This window comes from Carassius auratus, chromosome 50, assembly GCF_003368295.1.
Source record: "Carassius auratus strain Wakin chromosome 50, ASM336829v1, whole genome shotgun sequence".
In the NCBI taxonomy this organism is placed as follows: Eukaryota; Metazoa; Chordata; class Actinopteri; order Cypriniformes; family Cyprinidae; genus Carassius; species Carassius auratus.
In genome coordinates this window covers 13,842,171-13,861,557 of record NC_039292.1, presented here as the reverse complement: position 1 = coordinate 13,861,557, position 19,387 = coordinate 13,842,171, and the positions used below count along the sequence as shown (strand labels likewise).

At 41.6% G+C, this 19,387-nt stretch overlaps 1 protein-coding gene across 4 annotated transcripts in view; it reads right to left on the bottom strand.

The window, feature by feature from the left end:
• Positions 1 to 19,185, bottom strand: part of LOC113067096 (tenascin-X) — a 96,866-nt gene extending 77,681 nt beyond the window's left edge. For 2 of the 4 annotated variants that reach the window (XM_026239352.1, XM_026239353.1), the window contains exons 1-3: positions 18,985 to 19,185; positions 9,226 to 9,250; positions 4,845 to 4,898 (exon numbers count right to left, since the gene is read on the bottom strand). In XM_026239352.1, coding sequence (XP_026095137.1) covers positions 4,845 to 4,898; positions 9,226 to 9,250; positions 18,985 to 19,050 — 145 coding nt within the window. In that variant the 5' untranslated portion in view covers positions 19,051 to 19,185. The remainder of the gene's footprint in view (positions 1 to 4,844; positions 4,899 to 9,225; positions 9,251 to 18,984) is intronic. The other 2 variants (XM_026239350.1, XM_026239351.1) reach the window with 1 other exon arrangement.
• Positions 19,186 to 19,387: the final 202 nt, after the last annotated feature.

The window sequence follows — 19,387 nt, the reverse complement described above, 5'->3', positions numbered from 1 at the left end:
TACATTATTAAAACATTATGTAACTGAGTGCATAAATGAACTTGAGTAATCTTACCTGATGCTGATATTAGCCAGTATTAACAGTTTATGTGATCTGGCTCTTGATTTTATTATTATTTTTTTATATATATTATTATTTCTTTGCCGGAAAGCAAATATATCAAACATGCGCGCGGTAAGAGCATCTATGGTAATTCACGTTGGACAAAACACACGAGGAAACACTTTGTGAAATAAAATTTCACCGGCAATCACAGACATTCGCATTCGGGCGGGATTAATTTTCCCGTAAAAATGAGGATTTTGTATCATACCTGGCTGATGTGTGAAAGGCTCGTTTCGTAAGAACAATAGAATCATAAATGGGGCAGTTTGCTGGTCAAAACATGAGATAATAGCACAAAGAAGAGCTTACAAGGGTCATAAATAAAAATAAAAAAAGTCTTTTATGAGCCTTCTCTAAAAACACACATGACATGGTCTTAGAAAATGTTTCATAAAATTCACAGTTTGTGAGATTATGTTCTGCAATATCAAAATGAAGAATTAGTAGACTTTTGGCTTTAGCTTCATTATGTTTCTAAAATCATATCCCACACCAACATTTTTTATACATTTAAAACAAATGTTTTTAATATTTTTATTTTTGTGTTTGAGCTTATATTTATTATCATAACAGTTTGAGTAATTCTGATTCCTGAACAGTAAACTTTGAAGTGTCAGCTTTGTGAACATATGTTGATTATGTATCTAGCACTGGTGTCAAAAGTATTCACATTTATTACTTAGGTAGAAGTATAGATATTAGGGTTTAGAAAGACTTTTGTAGAAGTATGAACTCAAGCTTTTTACTCAAGTAAAAGTATTGGTTCTAAAATTACTTAAAGTATAAAAGTAATGTAAAGAAAAAAAAGCTGTTTCAGCCTCATATATATGCCCATTGAAAATTAACGCATTTTAGTACAATGCAAATGCATTAAAGGACTAGAGATATGATGACTAGTTGCCTATACGTATTGTTATGGTGCAAAAAGTCAAGCTATCAATAACCTTTAATGGAATGTAACTGTACATCCAAGCTTAGCTGCAGGAATCTGCGAGGTCAATGGACAAGAAAATTGGTGTACCCAGGGCAGGCTTAGTAACAATTACCCTTGTATGGTTGTCTATTTACAATAAACATTAGTGCTGTCAAAATGAATGATTAATCCAAGTTATTAATCAAAAAATGAAAAATAACTCATAATCCTGATACTGTTACGGATCACTCGGGAAGCTGAGGAGTAACAGATGAAGATGGTTTATTTAACAAAAGACACAAGCAGAGGAGCGAATGGGAGTCTTGGATCCGTGCATGTAAGGCTGTGACTTCTTAGAGGGAACGGTGAACCACACACACGCACTTCGGGGGAAACTGGGTCCTTCGGAGAGAATCTCTGGAGAGAGTAGAAGAGGAGTTAGTCCTTATAGTAAGCATACAGGAATGATCTTGTCGCGAACGTGACCGGACAAAGACTGAGTGTGTGTGTGTGGCTTTTGTGGGTGGGTGATGAGGAACAGGTGGAGGTGATCTAATACTCAGGTGAGGGTGTGCGCTGTGATTGTGTGGAGGTGGAACCTAGCATGTTTGTAACAGTACCCCCCTCCCCACGGCCCGTCCGACGACGTGGTGGGCGTCCTCTTCCCCTGGGAGCTGGTCGATTGGGGTGAATGGAAGGCATCCAATAATGTGGGATCCAAGATGTCATTGCGTGGGACCCAGGAACGTTCCTCTGGACCGTATCCCTCCCAGTCCACGAGATATTCCAGCTGTCCATGACTATATAGGCTGTGCCGTCATCTAGGAGATGAGGAGGGGGGGCTTCCGTTTCGCCAGGTTCTGTGGAGGGAGAAACAGAAGGATGGTGAAGTTTACGGAGTGACACGTGTAATGTGGGGTGAATCCGGTACTCAGGAGGGAGCTGGAGTTTATAAGTGACCGGATTTATCTGCTGGGTGATGGTGAATGGGCCAATGAATCTGGGACTGAGCTTGCGGCAGGATAGACGCAGGCAGATGTCCCGGTGGACAGCCAGACCTACTGACCGGGTTGGTAGTGGGGAGCCTCGGACTGGCGAAGGTTGGCTGTCGTCCTGCGTCTGCGGAGTGCCCACTGTAGCTGGTGATGAGCCGCGTTCCAGACCCTCTCGCTCTCCCGGAACCAGTAGTCGACGGCGGGGACATCCGAGGGCTCTCCTGACCAGGGGAACAGAGGTGGTTGGTAGCCGAGTACGCACTGGAAAGGGGTGAGTCCGGTGGTGGGTTGACAGAGGGAGTTTTGTGCGTGCTCAGCCCACCCCAGGAATTGGTTCCAGGAGTTCTGGTGGCTGTGGCAGAAGGTACGGAGGAAGCGTCCGTTCTCCTGGACCTTCCTCTCCGTCTGCCCGATTGACTGGGGGTGATAGCTGGAGGACAGGCTGATGGCCACACCTAGGAGGGAATGGAATGCTCTCCATACCCGGGATATGAACTGGGGGCCTCGATCCGACACGATATCTTCTGGGATACCGAAGTACCTGAAGACATGGTTGAACATCAATTCCGCCGTTTCCATGGCAGTAGGTAGGCCCTTTAGAGGAAGAAGACGACAGGCTTTAGAAAATCTATCCACTATTACCAATATGCATGTGTTATTGTCAGAGGGTGGAAAGTCCATTATGAAATCCACCCCTAGGTGTGACCACGGGCGATTTAGAATGGGCAGAGGAAGGAGTTTGCCAGATGGTAGGTGGCGAGGACTCTTGGACATGGCGCAGCTGGTACATCCACTCACGTACCTTCTGACATCCGAGGCCATGTTGGGCCACCAGAAGCATTCCTGTAGCAACAAGAGGGTTTCATTGACCCCCGGGTGACCAGTGCCAAGTGATGTATGTGTGGAGTGGATGAGTGGAGTGCGCCGTGTCCTGGGGATGTACAGGTGTCCTGGTGGGCAACCCGGCGGGGTGTCATTAGGAGGTTTGGCAGGAGGAAGAGTCTCATCTGACCAGGTGATAGGAGTGACTATGATATCGTCCTGGATGATGGGTTCTGGATTTTCCGATCTTTCCTCGGGAGCGTAACATCTGGACAGAGCATCGACCTTCACGTCCTTTACCCCTGGGCGGTAAGAGAAGGTAAACTGGAAGCGGATGAAGAATAACGCCCAGCGGTCCTGTCTGGGGTTGAGTCTCTTGGCTGCTCTAAGGTATTCCAGGTTCTTGTGGTCAGTGAGAACTTGAAATGGGCGTTTGGCTCCCTCTAGCCAATGTCTCCATTCCTCCAGGGCAAGTTTAATGGTTAGCAGTTCCCGATTCCCGATGTCATAGTTTACCTCCACCGGGTTGAGTTTCCTGAAGGCGGCACATGGATTGAGGCGGCTGGGATTCCCCTGCTGCTGGGGCTGCCATGAGTGTTCGACATAGTGCATCATCCAGGTCTTGAAAGGGGTCCGTGAGGCTCATGCTTGTGCCTGTCGGTGCTGGTCCAGTCATCTGTTAGAGATCACTCAGGAAGCTGAGGAGTAACAGATGAAGATGTTTATTTAACAAAGACACAAGCAGAGGAGCAGGTAGTGAGGAGTGAATGGGAGTCTTGGATCCGTGCAGGTAAGGCTGTGACTTTTTGGAGGGAACGGTGAACCACACACACGCACTTTTGGGGAAACTGGGTCCTTCGGAGAGAATCTCTAGAGAGAGTAGAAGAGGAGTTAGTCCTTATAGTAAGCATACAGGAATGATCTTGTCGCGAACGTGACCGGACAAAGACTGAGTGCGTGTGTGTGGCTTTTATGGTGTAGCGCTGATGAGTGGGTGATGAGGAACAGGTGGGGGTGATCTAATACTCAGGTGAGGGTGTGAGCTGTGATTGTGTGGAGGTGGAACCTGGCGTGTTTGTAACAGATACCTTTTTGATTGATACCTTCCTGTATACGTTACATTACATCTGCTATGTCCAGTGTTGGGGGGGGGGGGGGACGAGTTACAAAGTTGGTGTAGCCTACTTATCACAACATTGTCAATCGCAAACGCTAATTTATTCAAACGTCTCACTATCGAACTACCTACAGTAGCTTAACTTGCGGAGGAAGAAGAGAGGGCACCCATTTGATAAATGAGCCAGTAGTTGAGAAATAATAACGTTTTTTTTTTTTTTTTGGAATGATGACAAGCCGGAATGAAAACAAGCCGAAATGAAGCAGTAACGAACCTATTTTTAAAATGTAAGCAGTAGAAAGTTCAGATAATTGTGTGAAAATGTAAGGATTAGAAGTAAAAAGTTGGCTGAAAAAGAATTACTCCAGTAAAGCATATATACCCAAAATTTCTACACAAGTAAGGTAACAAAGTATTTTTACTACGTTACTTGACACCTCTGGTATCTAGCAAAAAAGATTCATAAGCAGCAACCTTTTAATTTTGGGTGTCATTTGTGTCTCCATGCTGAAAATGGGGGGTGACAAGTAAGGGGTTAAATGACAATGCCATTTTAAGTGGTTCATCCCATTTCAGAAGCACACATGATGTGGAAATCTCAGTTACTGTGAGATTCTAAATTACATTTAGTCCTGCTTACAACAGAAAAGCAAGGGATAAGTAATTCTTGCACCATAAATAGCCATTGGAATCATACGGTTTCCATATAATGCTGGCAAATATTCCAGAGTTCTGGGTTCTGGATGCAGCTGTGCTGTTTTTTGCTCTAAGTAAACCTGAGATGGCATCAAAACTAAATACACATTAAATCAGTACAACAAATCACATTAATATTAAACTGAATCATCATTTCCTTCTATTTTTATCATACAATAGTTTAAAAATACTCACTTTGAGAAGCTGATGTTTGAAGCTCAGCTGAAGGAGAGCTTGTAGTGGCAGGAGCTGCTGGGACATATTGATTTATGAAAAAAAAGTACTGTAAGTGAAATTTTGTTGAAATACTTAAAAAATTATGCATGCAATGAAATTCACAAGTATTCTTAATAGAAGAACCTTTGTCAAGTAAGCATCTCACTAGTACCACTCCAGACCCAGCACCTAGCTCACCATCTCCTCACTGAGTGGAGCCAAAGCCTGAGCCCAGCACTGACAGAGAGCCAGAGCTCACCATGACCAATGAGCCATTGCCATGGACTGCGACAGAGCTGAGGATCGCCACGGAGCCAGAGGATGCAAAGTCAGACGAGGTGCGGGAGCCGGCAACAGAGCTTGCACGGTGGAGAGGACCATGAACAGTGAGAGCACAGAGGTAAGCTCCGCCCATTACACCCTGGCTGAGGGTGAGCAGCACTCTCTATATAATGTGGACACTATGGATGATAATGCAGACATCCCCCCTCTTTTCTAGTCTTCAAATTAACTCTCTGTCAGCCCTGAACTATCTGTCTGCTTGGAACATGATGTCGGCTCTCCGTCTCTACCTCAGGCTCCTCCGCCACCTGCTCTGCCTCCACCGGTCAGCCTATGGAGTTGACAGCCCCTTCTCCATCATGGCTCCTCCCTCTATCGGCTCCACCGTGGGCCACCATCATGGCTGTGGCCTGGGTCCCACCTGGGTGCTCCTCCTGCTCCAGTCCCCTTCCATCATCACCCTGGCTCCTCTCTCCGTCTGTTCCTCCATGGATCCTCTAGTCTTCTCTGTGGCTTCTCCCTGCATCTGTTGATCCATGGATCCTCATATCTCCTCCGTGGCTCCTCCCTCCTTCATCACCACTTGGACTCTGTCATTTGTCCTCATCCGGTCACCTCTGAAACAGCCTTCTGCCAGCCCTCCTCCTGCTCCTTGTCCCCCTCCAAAACCCCCACCAGCGCTCCACTCTTGGTGCTTCTATGGCATGTAGTCGCTCCTTACCGGAGGGTGTGAACTATAACAGATCTGAACTTTTTTTTTTTTTTCACTCTGTGTCATCATATGGTCGGTTTAGTCTTTCTGTGCCCTAGTTTAGTTCAATGATTCATTAGCACTCATTAAATTCCCATCACCTGTGTGTCATCAGTCTGCCTGTTTAATCTCACTCCTTAGTTCTAGTCTTCGTCCAGTTTTATGTCTATTATGTATATGTGGCTCTACTTTCTCTCTGTGGATTACCCCTCTGTGTATTAAAGAATGCATATTGTTATCATCTTTGTCCCTGTGTGTTCTCTCATGCACCACACTAGCATCGGTCAATGTACCGAAGTTACTTTCAACACTGTTTAGAGCTCAGGTGATTACCCTTCTAGCACTCCTTACTGCAGACGATGAGCAGGGTTAGGGCTCTTAGAATGTACATTGAGCACTCTGGTCTTTTCAAACAACAGATTTGCTATGTGTATGCTTCGGAGGCCGCCACAAAGAGCTGCTGGACTGCTTTGATTTTTGCATGCAAAACAATCTGGATTACAATATTTATTAATAGAAGAAGATATGACAATTGTATTAACAATTGTATTAATTCTATTAATAAATATTGTAATCCAGATTTTTTTTTGCATGCAAAAATCAAACCATTGGTTTAATCTGTTAAATTTTTTTAAACCAATGACAGTGCTGCGTAGCTGCGCGAGCCTGTGGCAATGCAGCGTGCCAAAGCCCACCAAAATGGGTGGGGCGAATGGGTATATAAGCAGGCAAATCGCCAGAGGAAATCAAGTCAAGTGACCTTTATTTATATAGCACTTTAAACAAAATACTTTCCGTCAAAGCAACTGAACAACATTCATTAGGAAAACAGCATGTCAATAATGCAAAATGACAGTTAAAGACAGTTCATCATTGAATTCAGTGATATCCTCTCTGGTCAGTTTAAATAGTGTCTGTGCATTACTCCTTCAGCGATGACTTCACTTCGCTGGATCCCCACTGAACGCCTTTGCATGGAACGAGCTCTCGCCATCAAAGAGGCACTGCAGAGGACCAGCTGATATCACCGATCGCCTGCAGCACCGGCGCAGTTATGGACAGCTGCTCTCTAGCACAGTTCCTGAGCCGTCCCACTTGCAGCTTCTGACCGCTTTTCAGTGGATTTCCTGCCGCCATCTGGCTATTCTAAAAGAGCAATTTCCAGTGGTTTTCACCACTCTAAAATAGCATTTCTAATGCTGTTTTCATGGCGGTGGCATCTGTGCAAATGCCGCGACCACAGCTGTGGCACATGCAGAGCCCCTCTGCATGAAGATGACAGCCACAGTGAGTGCGTCTTTTGCCTGGGAAAACCCCACGCTGAAGCAGCACTTACTCAGACTTCATGCTGCTGTTGTGAAAGCATGAGTCTCGCCTCTCTGCACTTAGGGATTGCTTTCTTTAATGAAAGCGGTCCTGCTCCTTCCCGCAAGCCTGCCAGGAAAAGACAGCGTGGTAGAGGGATTCAGCACCTGGATTTGGTTGAGCTCACACCGGCCGAGCACCCGCATGCTTTACCCTCTCCGATGAGAGAGCCGTCCCCCGTCCTCTTCTCAAGCCCAGAGAATTGTCTTGCCGGATCAATATCACTCACAGCTTCTGAAACTGAGGAGTGGGCCAGCGATTCTGACCCCACCCACATGCCGTCACTTGAGATTGTGGACACCAGAGCTGGGATGGATGCCAAGCTTTTACGCATCCTCTCTAAAGCAGTCAAGGAACTTGATTTAGAGTGGACTCCCTCTGAAGAGCCAACGTGCAGCAGACTGGACGAGTGGTACCTGCCGGGATGCCACCAGGCTCCCCACCAGTGCTCTGCCCTGTTCTTCCCTGAAGTTCACGATGAGCTGACTAAGTCGTGGCAGGGCCCTTCTCTGCCCGTTTACGCACTACCTCCTCTGCAGCTCTCACTGCAGTGGATGGCTTTCAGGAGAAGGGCTATGAGCAAATGCCGCCCCTGGACGAGGCTGTGGCTGCTCACCTCTGCCCCCCAACCCCCCCGCCCCGCCCCGCAGCTGTGGGGTGGAAAAGCAAGCGCGCCCTTCCCTCGAAGCCCTGCAGGACTACCTTCGCTATGGCTGGCAGAGACTATACTTCTGTGGACCAAGCTGCTTCAGCCTTGCACACCATGGCCATTCTTCAAGTGTTCCAAGCAAAGATTATCCATTCCCTGCATCAGTCTAGCTCTGACGCACTTGCCTTTCGCGACCTCCACAGCACCACGGATTTGGCGGATCAGCCCCATCTTAAACCTCAGGCTCCTGAACCTCTCCCTCATGAGATGGAAGTTCGAGGGCGTGGCTTACCAATATAGGAAATACATATACATTGAGCGGTCATAGCCATTCCAGCAATTTGACGAGCTTTTTGTCTGCCTTGGTGGCCGCACCAAGGGGTCTTTGGTCTCAAAGCAGCGCCTTTCGCATGGATAGTCGACGCTATCGCTCTGTGTTACTCCTCTATGGGCCTTGAGTGCCCCATAGGAGTACGAGCCCACTCCACTAGAGGGATGGCCTCTTCATGGGCATGGTCTAGTGGTGTCTCTATCAAGGACATCTGTGAGGCGGCCGGCTGATCCTCGCCATCTACTTTTGTCAGATTCTATAACCTGGACATCCTGACCTTGCATGCTCAGGTCCTTTTAGTATGATAACATTGGCCTCCATCTATCATGCCACCTCCAGGGAGCTAGCTCCCTTTTAGCAGTGTAGCGTAAAGGGTTCGACACCTCCGGCCCTGTCACTTGTCCCCTGGACCCCAAGGTTTCCAAGATAATTCTTGTTTTTCCCTACCGTGGCACGGCGCGGTTGAATTAGTTCCCCACACACAGTATGAGTGAAGTATCGAAAGGGAACGTACTCTGTTACGAACGTAACCTCGGTTCCCTGAGATACGGAATAAGTACTGCATTATATGCCGTGCCACGATTGCTGACAGAGTTGTTGCTTCAGTTGTATAACCTGATTTCCTCTGCCGATTTGCCTGCTTATATAGCCATTCACCCCACCCATTTTGGTGGGCTTTGGCGCGCTGCATCACCACAGGCTCGCTCAGCTACGCAGCACTGTCATTGGTTTAAAAAAGTTTAACAGATTAAGCCAATGACAATGCAGTTGCACGGTGTTATTGAAAACAAGGCTTCTGTATTGAGGAAAAAAGGAGCTTTCCCCATATGCAGTACTCATTTAATATTTCAGGGAACCGAGGTTACGTTCGTAACAGAGTACATTTTGTATTACAATATATTATTAAAAGTATAACATATTACAGGACATTACCATTTTAATGATTGATATTCAGGATTTGATTATAAATGTTAGTACTGACCTATAGTAGTTTCTGCATTCAACCCCTGAGGAGAGAAATAAAGTGCATAATTAATAGATTTTTAAAAGATAAAAATCCCTTTCCTTGGCCTTATTAACAATTAAATTCAGATTTCACAGACTGCCCTGTTCTCGGTTGCTGAAGCGCTAAGATGTCAAGAGTGGCTTCCAAATCTTCAATAATTATCTTGCTGGATCTGTCCTGTCAACCCATGGCAAAGGGCATCTCAGATGTTCAAGTCTTACCTCTCAAATAAATCCTTTAACCCGTTAACCTGCACCCCCCATTTTGAGACTCACAGCTGAAAATGACCTACTTAAAATTGCAAGAGTTCCAGACTTCAATTTGGGCTTTGCTGTCCATTATCCAGAGTTGATAATGCTCGTAAAGATAAAAAGTTATAAACACTGAATTGCCTTGAAAAAAATTGTACCAAACCTTTTTTCCTTTTGTTAGTTTTATATTTCACATAAAAACACATAAAATCAGGCCTGGAGCAATCCAGAAAACTCATGGATTGAAATTCACAGTCTTGTGAGTTTCAAATCTGAAAAAGACATCATGCAAAATAAGTTTCCTGCAACCATTTTTCTGAGACAATTTCTATTCAGTAAAACATGTATGTGTTGAAACACCGAATAATGAAATGTGACATTCTGTAGTTTTGTCACATTTTCATCTTTTAATCATATTTGCAAATGTCTTGACTCCACAGCAGAGAAAGTAATTTTGTCTTTACGGTTACAATACTTATGGAGGGCACTGTATTTGCAATCGTGAAACTCAGCAAAACAGCTCACTTGTAATGCGAACATTACAGACATCACAACTATCTGATAAGCATTTTCCCATTAAATACAGGGTTGATTTAAACCAGTATGTCCAAGTCTTAATCTTGATAAAAGACTTCTTCTCTTCTGCATTTCCCTTTAAAAACCTTGACATTAATCGATTTATGTATATTATAATAATATTGCCCTTTGCTATCTACAGGTGCTGGTCACATAATTAGAATATCATAAAAAAGTTAATTTCACTAATTCCATTCAAAAAGTGAAACTTGTATCTTATATTCATTCATTACACACAGACTGATATATTTCAAATGTTTATCACTTTAATTTTTATGAATATAACTGACAACTAAGGAAAATCCCAAATTCAGTATCTCAGAAGATTTTAATATAACTTAAGACCAATACAAAGAAAGGGTTTTTAGAAATCCTGGCCAACTAAAAAGTATGAACATGAAAAGTATGAGCCTGTACAGCACTCAATACTTAGTTGGGGCTCCTTTTGCCTGAATTACTGCAGCAATGCGGCATGGCATGGAATCGATCAGTCTGTGGCACTGCTCAGGTGTTATGAGAGCCCAGGTCGCTCTGATAGTGGCCTTCAGCTCTTCTGCATTGTTGGGTCTGACATATCACATCTTCCTCTTCACAATACCCCATCGATTTTCTATGGGGTTAAGGCCAGGTGAGTTGGCTGTCCAATTAAGAACAGGGATACCATGGTCCTTAAACCAGGTACTGGTAGATTTGGCACTATGTGCAGGTGCCAAGTCTTGTTGTAAAATGAAATCTACATCTCCATAAAGTTTGTCAGTAGCAGGAAGCATGAAGTGCTCTAAAACTTCCTGGTATATGGCTGCGATTACCTTGGACCTCAGAAAACACAGTGGACCAACACCAGCAGATGACATGGCACCGCAAACCATCACTGACTGTGGAAACTTTACATTAGACCATTAGAAGTAAATGCAAAATTTACTTTCATTAGAGAACATAATTTTGAAACACTTAGCAGCAGTCCAGTCATTTTTGAAGAGAGACGCTTCTGACGCTGTCTGTTGTTCAATAGTGAATGACAAGCTGTTGCAAGGAATGCGACAGCTGGAACCCATTTCTTGCATATGTCTGTACGTAGTGGTTCTTGAAGCACTGACTCAAGCTGCAGTCCACTCTTTGTGAATCTCCCCCACATTTTTGAATGGGTTTTGTTTCACAATCCTCTCCAGGGTGTGGTTATCTTTATTGCTTGTACACTTTTTTTTTCCTACTACATGTTTTCCTTCCCTTCACCTCTCTATTAATGTGCTTGGACACAGAACACTGTGAACAGCCAGCCTCTATTGCAATAATCTATGTGTCTTGCCCTCCTTGTGCAAGGTGTCAATTGTCGTCTTTTGGACAACTGTCAAGTCAGCAGTCTTCCCCATGATTGTATAGTCTACAGAAATAGACTAAGAGACCATTTAAAGGCTTTGCATGTGTTTTGAGTTAATTAGCTGTGTAGCCTATGTGACCCAAATCAGACAAATTAAAGAGTCGATCAGGACTGTGGTTGAAACATGAGCCAAATTCCTCAGTAAGGCAACAGGAAGTCATAAATCAGTTCTAGTGCCACAAGTCCCAAGCAAGATAACCAACCAACCAACACTTTCAACATTAACACCACTAGAACAATTATTGACAATTTCAATTCGGAGAAGAGATTGTCAAATTTGTTGTTCATAATTAAAATGCAATGCTGGACATCAAATGTAAACCCGTGGGAGTACTACACAAAACCCTTAAACACTTCCCCCACCTAGCAGAACCAGACTGAAATTCCTAGGGGGGAGGGGGGACTTTGATCCCCTGGTCTCCACAGAAATCTTTGTCAAGAGAATGGCAAAGAAACTGTCTTTTCTACATATATATGGACCAAAATGAACTCAAAAAGACTTATAAATGAATATCAGTCCATCGCTTCACTCCATATTTATTTATATGTAACCCACACATTTGACTATCATGTTATAATCACTTATTGTTTATGTCTTTTAAAAGCTATGGGATAGCTTAAGGATGCATATTCATGTCTAGTATCTATGTAATCAAATCCGCTTGCTTGAAATAGTCCTGACCATCAGTTATTTGTCAAATGTATCATATTCTTGTTATAGGAATCATGTCCAAAATTAGACCCTACAAGAGCAGGAAAATTCGGACCACATGCTTGGTAAGATAACATATGATGTATGATACCCCCGAGCCAAGACAATATCTGATTGGTCAAGACAACATTTGAGGTGTGGCCAACAGGCCAGTTTAAATACTTAGGACACCATAAAATCTTGCTTTTAGTCTTTAGCTTTGCTTCTGCTATTAGTCATGCCTGCTTTTAGTATGCTTTTAGCTTTTAGCTTGTAGCTTTGCTTCTTAGCTTTTAGCCATGCTGTTAGTCATCACTGTTCTTTGAGCGCGGTTCCAGCGTGCTTCGGCTTGCCTGTTGCTACTTAGCCATGATGAGAAGAAGCACCACCTAGTCTCGTCAAACTTTAATTCTTTTTTTTTTCCGTTTGAGAGTTTTGTGTTCCGAGTTAAGTTTTGTAACACCGGTCTCTGACGTCTGACCTCGACTGCCCGTTCATTTTCAACCAGCCTCACAACTCCGCGTTTCAGCCAACGCCCAACCACGGGCTTCCAAAGACGTCACTTCAGCAACTACTGAACTTCCAGCCAATCAGCAACATCGGGATACCCCTTTCAATGACAACAAAGGGGACTCCCTTTTCACAGGAGATGCAAGTAACTTTACCTCCAGACTGTGACCTTTACTGGTGTATCTAATATAATTTTAACCTCATTGAGGAACTCAATGCGAGGGCTAATTACGTGATTGATGGTTGTTCATGTCTATGCAATTTAACGTATTGCTGTAAATTTGGGATTCCACATTTCCATTCTCTTAAACTCATCTTTCCCTAACTTTCGATCTTCCTGCAACTTGTGTGAATGTGTGCGTTTGTGTGTTAGATTAGTTTATATGTCTTAAATTTATTTAATAAAGCCTTATTCATATTGAAAAGAGAAGTATCTTGTGTTTTGTGCTTACAAGTTAATGTCTTACACTGACGATCTTGTTACTGTGCTAATTGAGTGTTTTCACTATACTTTGGATATTAACATCCAGTGCAGATTTGATGTTAAACGGTTCGTTCAGTGAATCGCAGGGCGTCTCAGTGATCAGCCGTGAAACAGTGATTCTGTTCAAATTCCCTTTAAAATCTTAAATGATTCCCTTTGAGCTAAATTGACCTGTTTCCTTTACAGCTGATTAGAGTGTGGCACCAGGTGTCTTCAATATTGAACCTTTACAATATTTAAATTTTTTGAGATACTTAATTTGGTATTTTCCTTAGTTGTCAGTTATAAACATCAAAAATAAAAGAAATAAACATTTCATATATATCAGTCTGTGTGTAATGAATGACTATAATATACAAGTCTCACTTTTTGAATGGAGTTAGTGAAATCAACTTTTTGATGATATTCTAATTATCTGACCAGCTGACCTGTATGTCCGACTTTTTCTGCCATGATTCTCTCATTTTTGTTTTAATTAACGATTTGGCCTCACCTTTAAAATGGGACTTTCATTATTTCCCCGTCCTTTAGTTTCAGTGCATTATTTGCAGTCAAATCTGCAATCTCATTGCCCTCCACACCAGTATGAGCTGGAACCCAACAAAACTGAAGATTAATTCCAATTCTCTCTATATTTAAAGGTTCTGGGTATAGTTCCAAACACACCTGAAAACACCATCACGAAGTATTCCGTTTTACTGTAGACGACTATTTTGAAAAAATGCAAGTTGCCACACGGACCATGAAACGCGTGCTAAAGGATACAGCCATCCCACCGATAATAAAGACAGGACAAAAACAGGATCACCTGTTGCTGCAGTAAGTGTTCCGTCATGTTTTGAGATGACTAACATTAGCCATACTGTAACAGTGCCATGCTAATGTAATATAACCTTAGTAGTGACTATTACGTGAATAGGGGCTCCATGTATCCCCTTTATTGTTATTATTGTGTTGTCATGAACACACTGCTCATGATCATTATAACAAAATCACTTACTTGGTGGACAGCTGACCATTAGGTCCACTCGGCATGGGGCGTTTCTTCCAGTTGATCTTGTCACAATGGGAAAAAAAGCGACAACTGCCGGGTGTATTAGGGCAGAGAAATCTTCCGTGGCAGTGACGCAAATATTTTGATTGTCATCAAGCCTTGACATTGATGGCAATACCCGGTCCCATTCATTACAACAAAGGCACTCGGTTCTGCCGGCATTGGTTGGCATGTTCATTTACATCCAGTCTTTGTGCTAAGCTAGGCTAGTGGTGGGTGCGTCGAATAACACTTACGGAATGCACAGAAATGAAAAAGGTATGTATGGACTTATCTAACTCTGGGGGATACTGTGAATAAGCTAAAGTCCCAAAAAGTCGGAGTGTTCCTTTACCATTATCGTGGATATCTCTTTATCTAAATCCTCTCTTTTTGTTTCAGTTGAATTCAAACTATTAAGTGCAGCAACAGAGTCTGAACAGATAATAACTCTTTGAGGTCTTACTTCTACCCATTGCAATCCTAAAATTATGGGTACTACTTCAGCTGTAAATACGGATAAATTGTCATTAATTATTTTGCATATTGTTACACCAAACTCTCGTATGTACACTCCTACTGTACATGATCATTCCTTGAATCTTTAGATCCATCTGTGAATATTGGTATATACTGATAGTAGCTCTGCTTATCATATTCTTGAACCAAATATCCAATATTATCAGCATACCTTTCAGTCTAGTCTTTCTTTAGCTATAAAATTTTAAAGTCTACATTGGGAACAGGAAATATCCATGGAGGAACATTACTCCGTACCATATTTGGGCCATACTCAAATCTCTTTAAATCATATTCTTTCATTACTGTATTAATATTCCAACCAAATCCTGCCTGTACTATTGTCTTAATTCTGTCACTTTTTCTTTGTTGCTGCATTACCACATTCACAATCTTACAGATGAAAGTCATAAAGTTGATTTATCCATAACTTGTGTAACATCGTTAATAATTTTGCAACGTGATTATATCGGTTTTCTTTTGATTTTCTGTATGAGATGGGATCTCAACTGACCATCTTCCCACAGACAGGTTTGTGTTACTTGCTACACAAGTATCTTTAGATCTAGCTAGTTTGGTTTCCTTAAGCTTTTTAACAGGAAAACATTTACTGTATTCATGCAAAAATTCATGCATAAATAACGCCTTTAAGCTTAGCTGTATTTCCTGGTATAAGAACACTGATTCTCTCTTTGTGGCTTATCTTTAGTAAAAATCAGTAACCTCCTGTTACTGAAGTATTGGGCAAACTTAATTTTTCCCATTTCTATTTCAATAGCTTTTGTCAACTTTAATGGATGAAAATAAACCCCTTCTCTTTTAAATGTTACCATTACTTTCCATTCCGTTTCTTCATCCTCCCTCCTCACGCTTGACTTTGCAGCCTTTTTCTTTTTTTGCTCACGTCACTCACGCCCTAAACTTGAACTTCCAGAGCTATTACTCCTATTTTTCCTTTTCCTTGACACATCCTACCCTCGCTGTTTCCGTCCGTACTTTCACCCATGACAGTTGCACCCACGGTACAGTAGTTGCTAAAACAAACAAGTCAGAGCCGATCCACGCACAAAAATCAACATTTACCTCATATATCTTCCGTGAATTTACGTGTGCCATTTGTCAAGAACGCACAGTTACAGCCACTCTAATCATCACCTGCACCTGATCCTAATCAGGCCGATCCCAATCGCTGAGTACTGATCACCTGCAACAAGCAATCACTAACCAGGATAAAGCCATCATCACACCAGTACTCCGGCGTCCAGTCTACCATTCACTACTCTGACCTGGTGGCCGACCATTCACTTCTAACCTGTTCATTCTATGCTTGACACACAATTGTTCATTAGCTCTAACAAATCAATTATTCATTATATAAAAAAAAATATATTCACAGACCTCTCACCCAATTAAAATTAACAGGATGACCCCAGGCCCCTGGTTATCATGACAACCAGGACACCTCAGCCAGATCAGATACATTTTATAACCTAAAACAGTGATCCTCAAATCTGGCTCGCAAGATCCACTTTCCTGCAGAGTTTAGCTCAGACTCCAATTAAACACACCTGCCTGTGATTTTCTAATGATCCTTAAGACACTGATTAGCAAACTCATGCGTGTTTGATTAGGGTTAGAACTAAACTTCGCAGGAAAGTGGATCTCGCGAGCCAGATTTGAGGATCACTGACCTAAAAGTATGTAGAGAGAATCTTCCTCCCTACTCAATTATCTCTAAAAACAGACACATAATGCTATATGAAATGGCTTCCTCATTAATTCATTCATTCAGAACTATTCCTCTAGAACCCAACCTAAGCTTGTGCCAGGCTTTGGTCTAGTCTTTTCACTCAAACTTGTTCTTTTTCATCAACCAACTTCTGCAAAGATCAACCTGAGCCTCCAGATTGCTTCAGGACTTTCTTTCAGACAGACAAGACGTGCATGTAACAAACTTAGTCTTATTTATTGATAAATTAAGTAACAGTTGCACTTTTTCAAAGGTGTGTTTCAACTAAGAAACTGGTGTTGATATGAGTAATGACATCACCAAAGCAATTTCCTTGTCACAAACAAAGAGCCTGTTAAACTACTGAGAAAAACTCAAAGAGGGAAAAAACCTCTAAAACACTCTTCCTAGTATCAAATTAAATATTTACCTGTTTATGTAAAACCATCATAATCTAGTAACATCAAACATGTTCTCTTTCTGTTTTTTGAGTATATTTAAGATATATATACAGTACAGACCAAAAGTTTGGACACTCATTCAAAGAGTTTTCTTTATTTTCATGACTATGAAAATTGTAGAGTCACACTGAAGGCATCAAGGGCTATTTGACCAAGAAGGAAAGTGATGGGGTGCTGCGCCAGATGACCTGGCCTCCACAGTCACCGGACCTGAACCCAATCGAGATGGTTTAGGGGTGAGCTGGACCTCAGACAGAAGGAAAAAGGTTCAACAAGTGCTAAGCATCTCTCGGGGAACTCCTTCAAGACTGTTGAAGACCATTTCAGGTGACTACCTCTTGAAGCTCATCAGGAGAATGCCAAGAGTGTGCAAAGCAGTAATCAAAGCAAAAGGTGGCTACTTTGAAGAACCTACAATATGACATATTTTCAGTTGTTTCACACTTTTTTGTTATGTATATAATTCAATGTATAATTCCACGTGTGTTAATTCATAGTTTTGATGCCTTCAGTGTGACTCTACAATTTCAATAGTCATGAAAATAAAGAAAACTCTTTGAATGAGAAGGTGTGTCCAAACTTTTGGTCTGTACTGTATAAGAAATATATATAAGAAAATACAATTTCATGCGCTCGGGATGGGTTACCAAGATATACAATGCACTCATAAATTCACTTAGTAAAACATTTCCCATTGAGGGGATTTGGGACAGGGAGCTCAATAAAACAGGTTCTCAACCAGACTGGCACAGGATTTGGTCAAATATACGTTATATATCAAATAAACGTTATAGAATGGGTTTACTGTCAACCCCTAATTGTACTTTATGTCCGAGTTCTTCTGTTGGGACAGTTTTGCATATGTTTTGGGAATGTGCGAAAGTTAACACGTTATGGATTCATGTATGTGACATTATGGGTAAAATACTCAGGACTACCATAGTTCCAGATCCTTGTTTATGTTTGTTAAATGATGACACCATTTTGAATTTTAAAGTAACATATAGGAGAATGCTATTTTGTGGCTTTACAGCAGCGAAAAAAAACTATTCTAGAATATTGGTTTAATTCAGAGATAAATTTACTGAAACACTGGTTGTTGAATGTGCAATCAATGGCTAATTTAGAATACTCAACAGCCAGACTTAACCGGGCAAAGCCCCAAACTGTGTCGGACTGGGGATATTTGGTTCTTGAATTGAATATGCTTCTTAGAGGACTATAACATGTGTTTATTTGTTTTCTTTTTTAATTTTATGGGCCCATCTTCTCTTTTGTCTTTTAGGTTACTGGTATTAAGTGTGTACACGTTTCCCTTGTTTTTTTTTATACACTACACAAGCCTGGTTATAGCAGTATATGCACTGAAAGTAGGATTGGCGCAGAGAAAAAGAAACCCCGGACTTTCGCTCATCAAGCAGCTATGGTACAATGTTCAACTATTAGCAATTTAGTAGTTTTTACAGTGAACTTCAGACTTATTTTACTATATGAATGCCGCAGGTTACCACCTTTTCTTTATTATGGAGTTATTGATAAAGTTAATGTGCACACTCTCCTGATTGTTAACACGGTTTTGGATAACATAACACACATGGATAACTAATTTAACAATTTAGTAAATTAAAATCTAAACATAATTAACTAATTTGAGTTTACATGATAAAGAACTGATTAGCATAGCTAATACAGTCATCCAATAATGGATTTATCTGTTTAGAAAACCACTGAATTCATGTAAATATAAGCATGTAAACTGTCTGAACTTTGGTTGAGTCTATGATTTCTGCTTTGTACCTCTGTTGGCCTGAACATGCGTATGAACATCATTGCATTATACAATTTTCAATTTTTTCTTTGTCTTCCTTTCTTTAAAACAAATGCCACCTTGTTTAATAAAATAAATCAAAATATAGAATTTCTACATATTTAATTGAACATCTATTAACTGACTAAATATAACCTTTTAGCAAGTCTTGAAAAACACAAGAGTAACACCGTCAGTTCAGATCACATCAACAAGTGGTTTTAAGCGTGAACTGTTTGTAAATCAGTCATAATACAAATAAATGTAAAATATGCAAAATAATGAAGGCATCTTACCAGAAGAATGACAAAGAACAAAAGCGCTGTGCCTTTACATACAGTTTTGAAAGAAAGACGTGCCATGTTATTTAATGGATTCTGAAGAGTTTTCTGCAACTTTTCTCAACAATTAACTACTCTACAACCTCATTAAATTGGCTGGTCCTTCTCGAACCAAACTGAGCACTGATGTGAGAGGTGTCAGCTCTTGCTCAAGCTGTCACTAGAGTTAAATATTACTGTTAATTTGAATAATGTTCCATGTCTTTTCCACTCTGCTGAACTGAACAAGCATTACAAAACTGAAAGCTGAAAATAAAGCTTCCTTTGAATTTTTCCATATTCTAGTTAACACTGAAAACTTACAAACACTGGTCAGTGAGAACTTTATGAAGATTTGTATAACTCCCACATAAAGGAC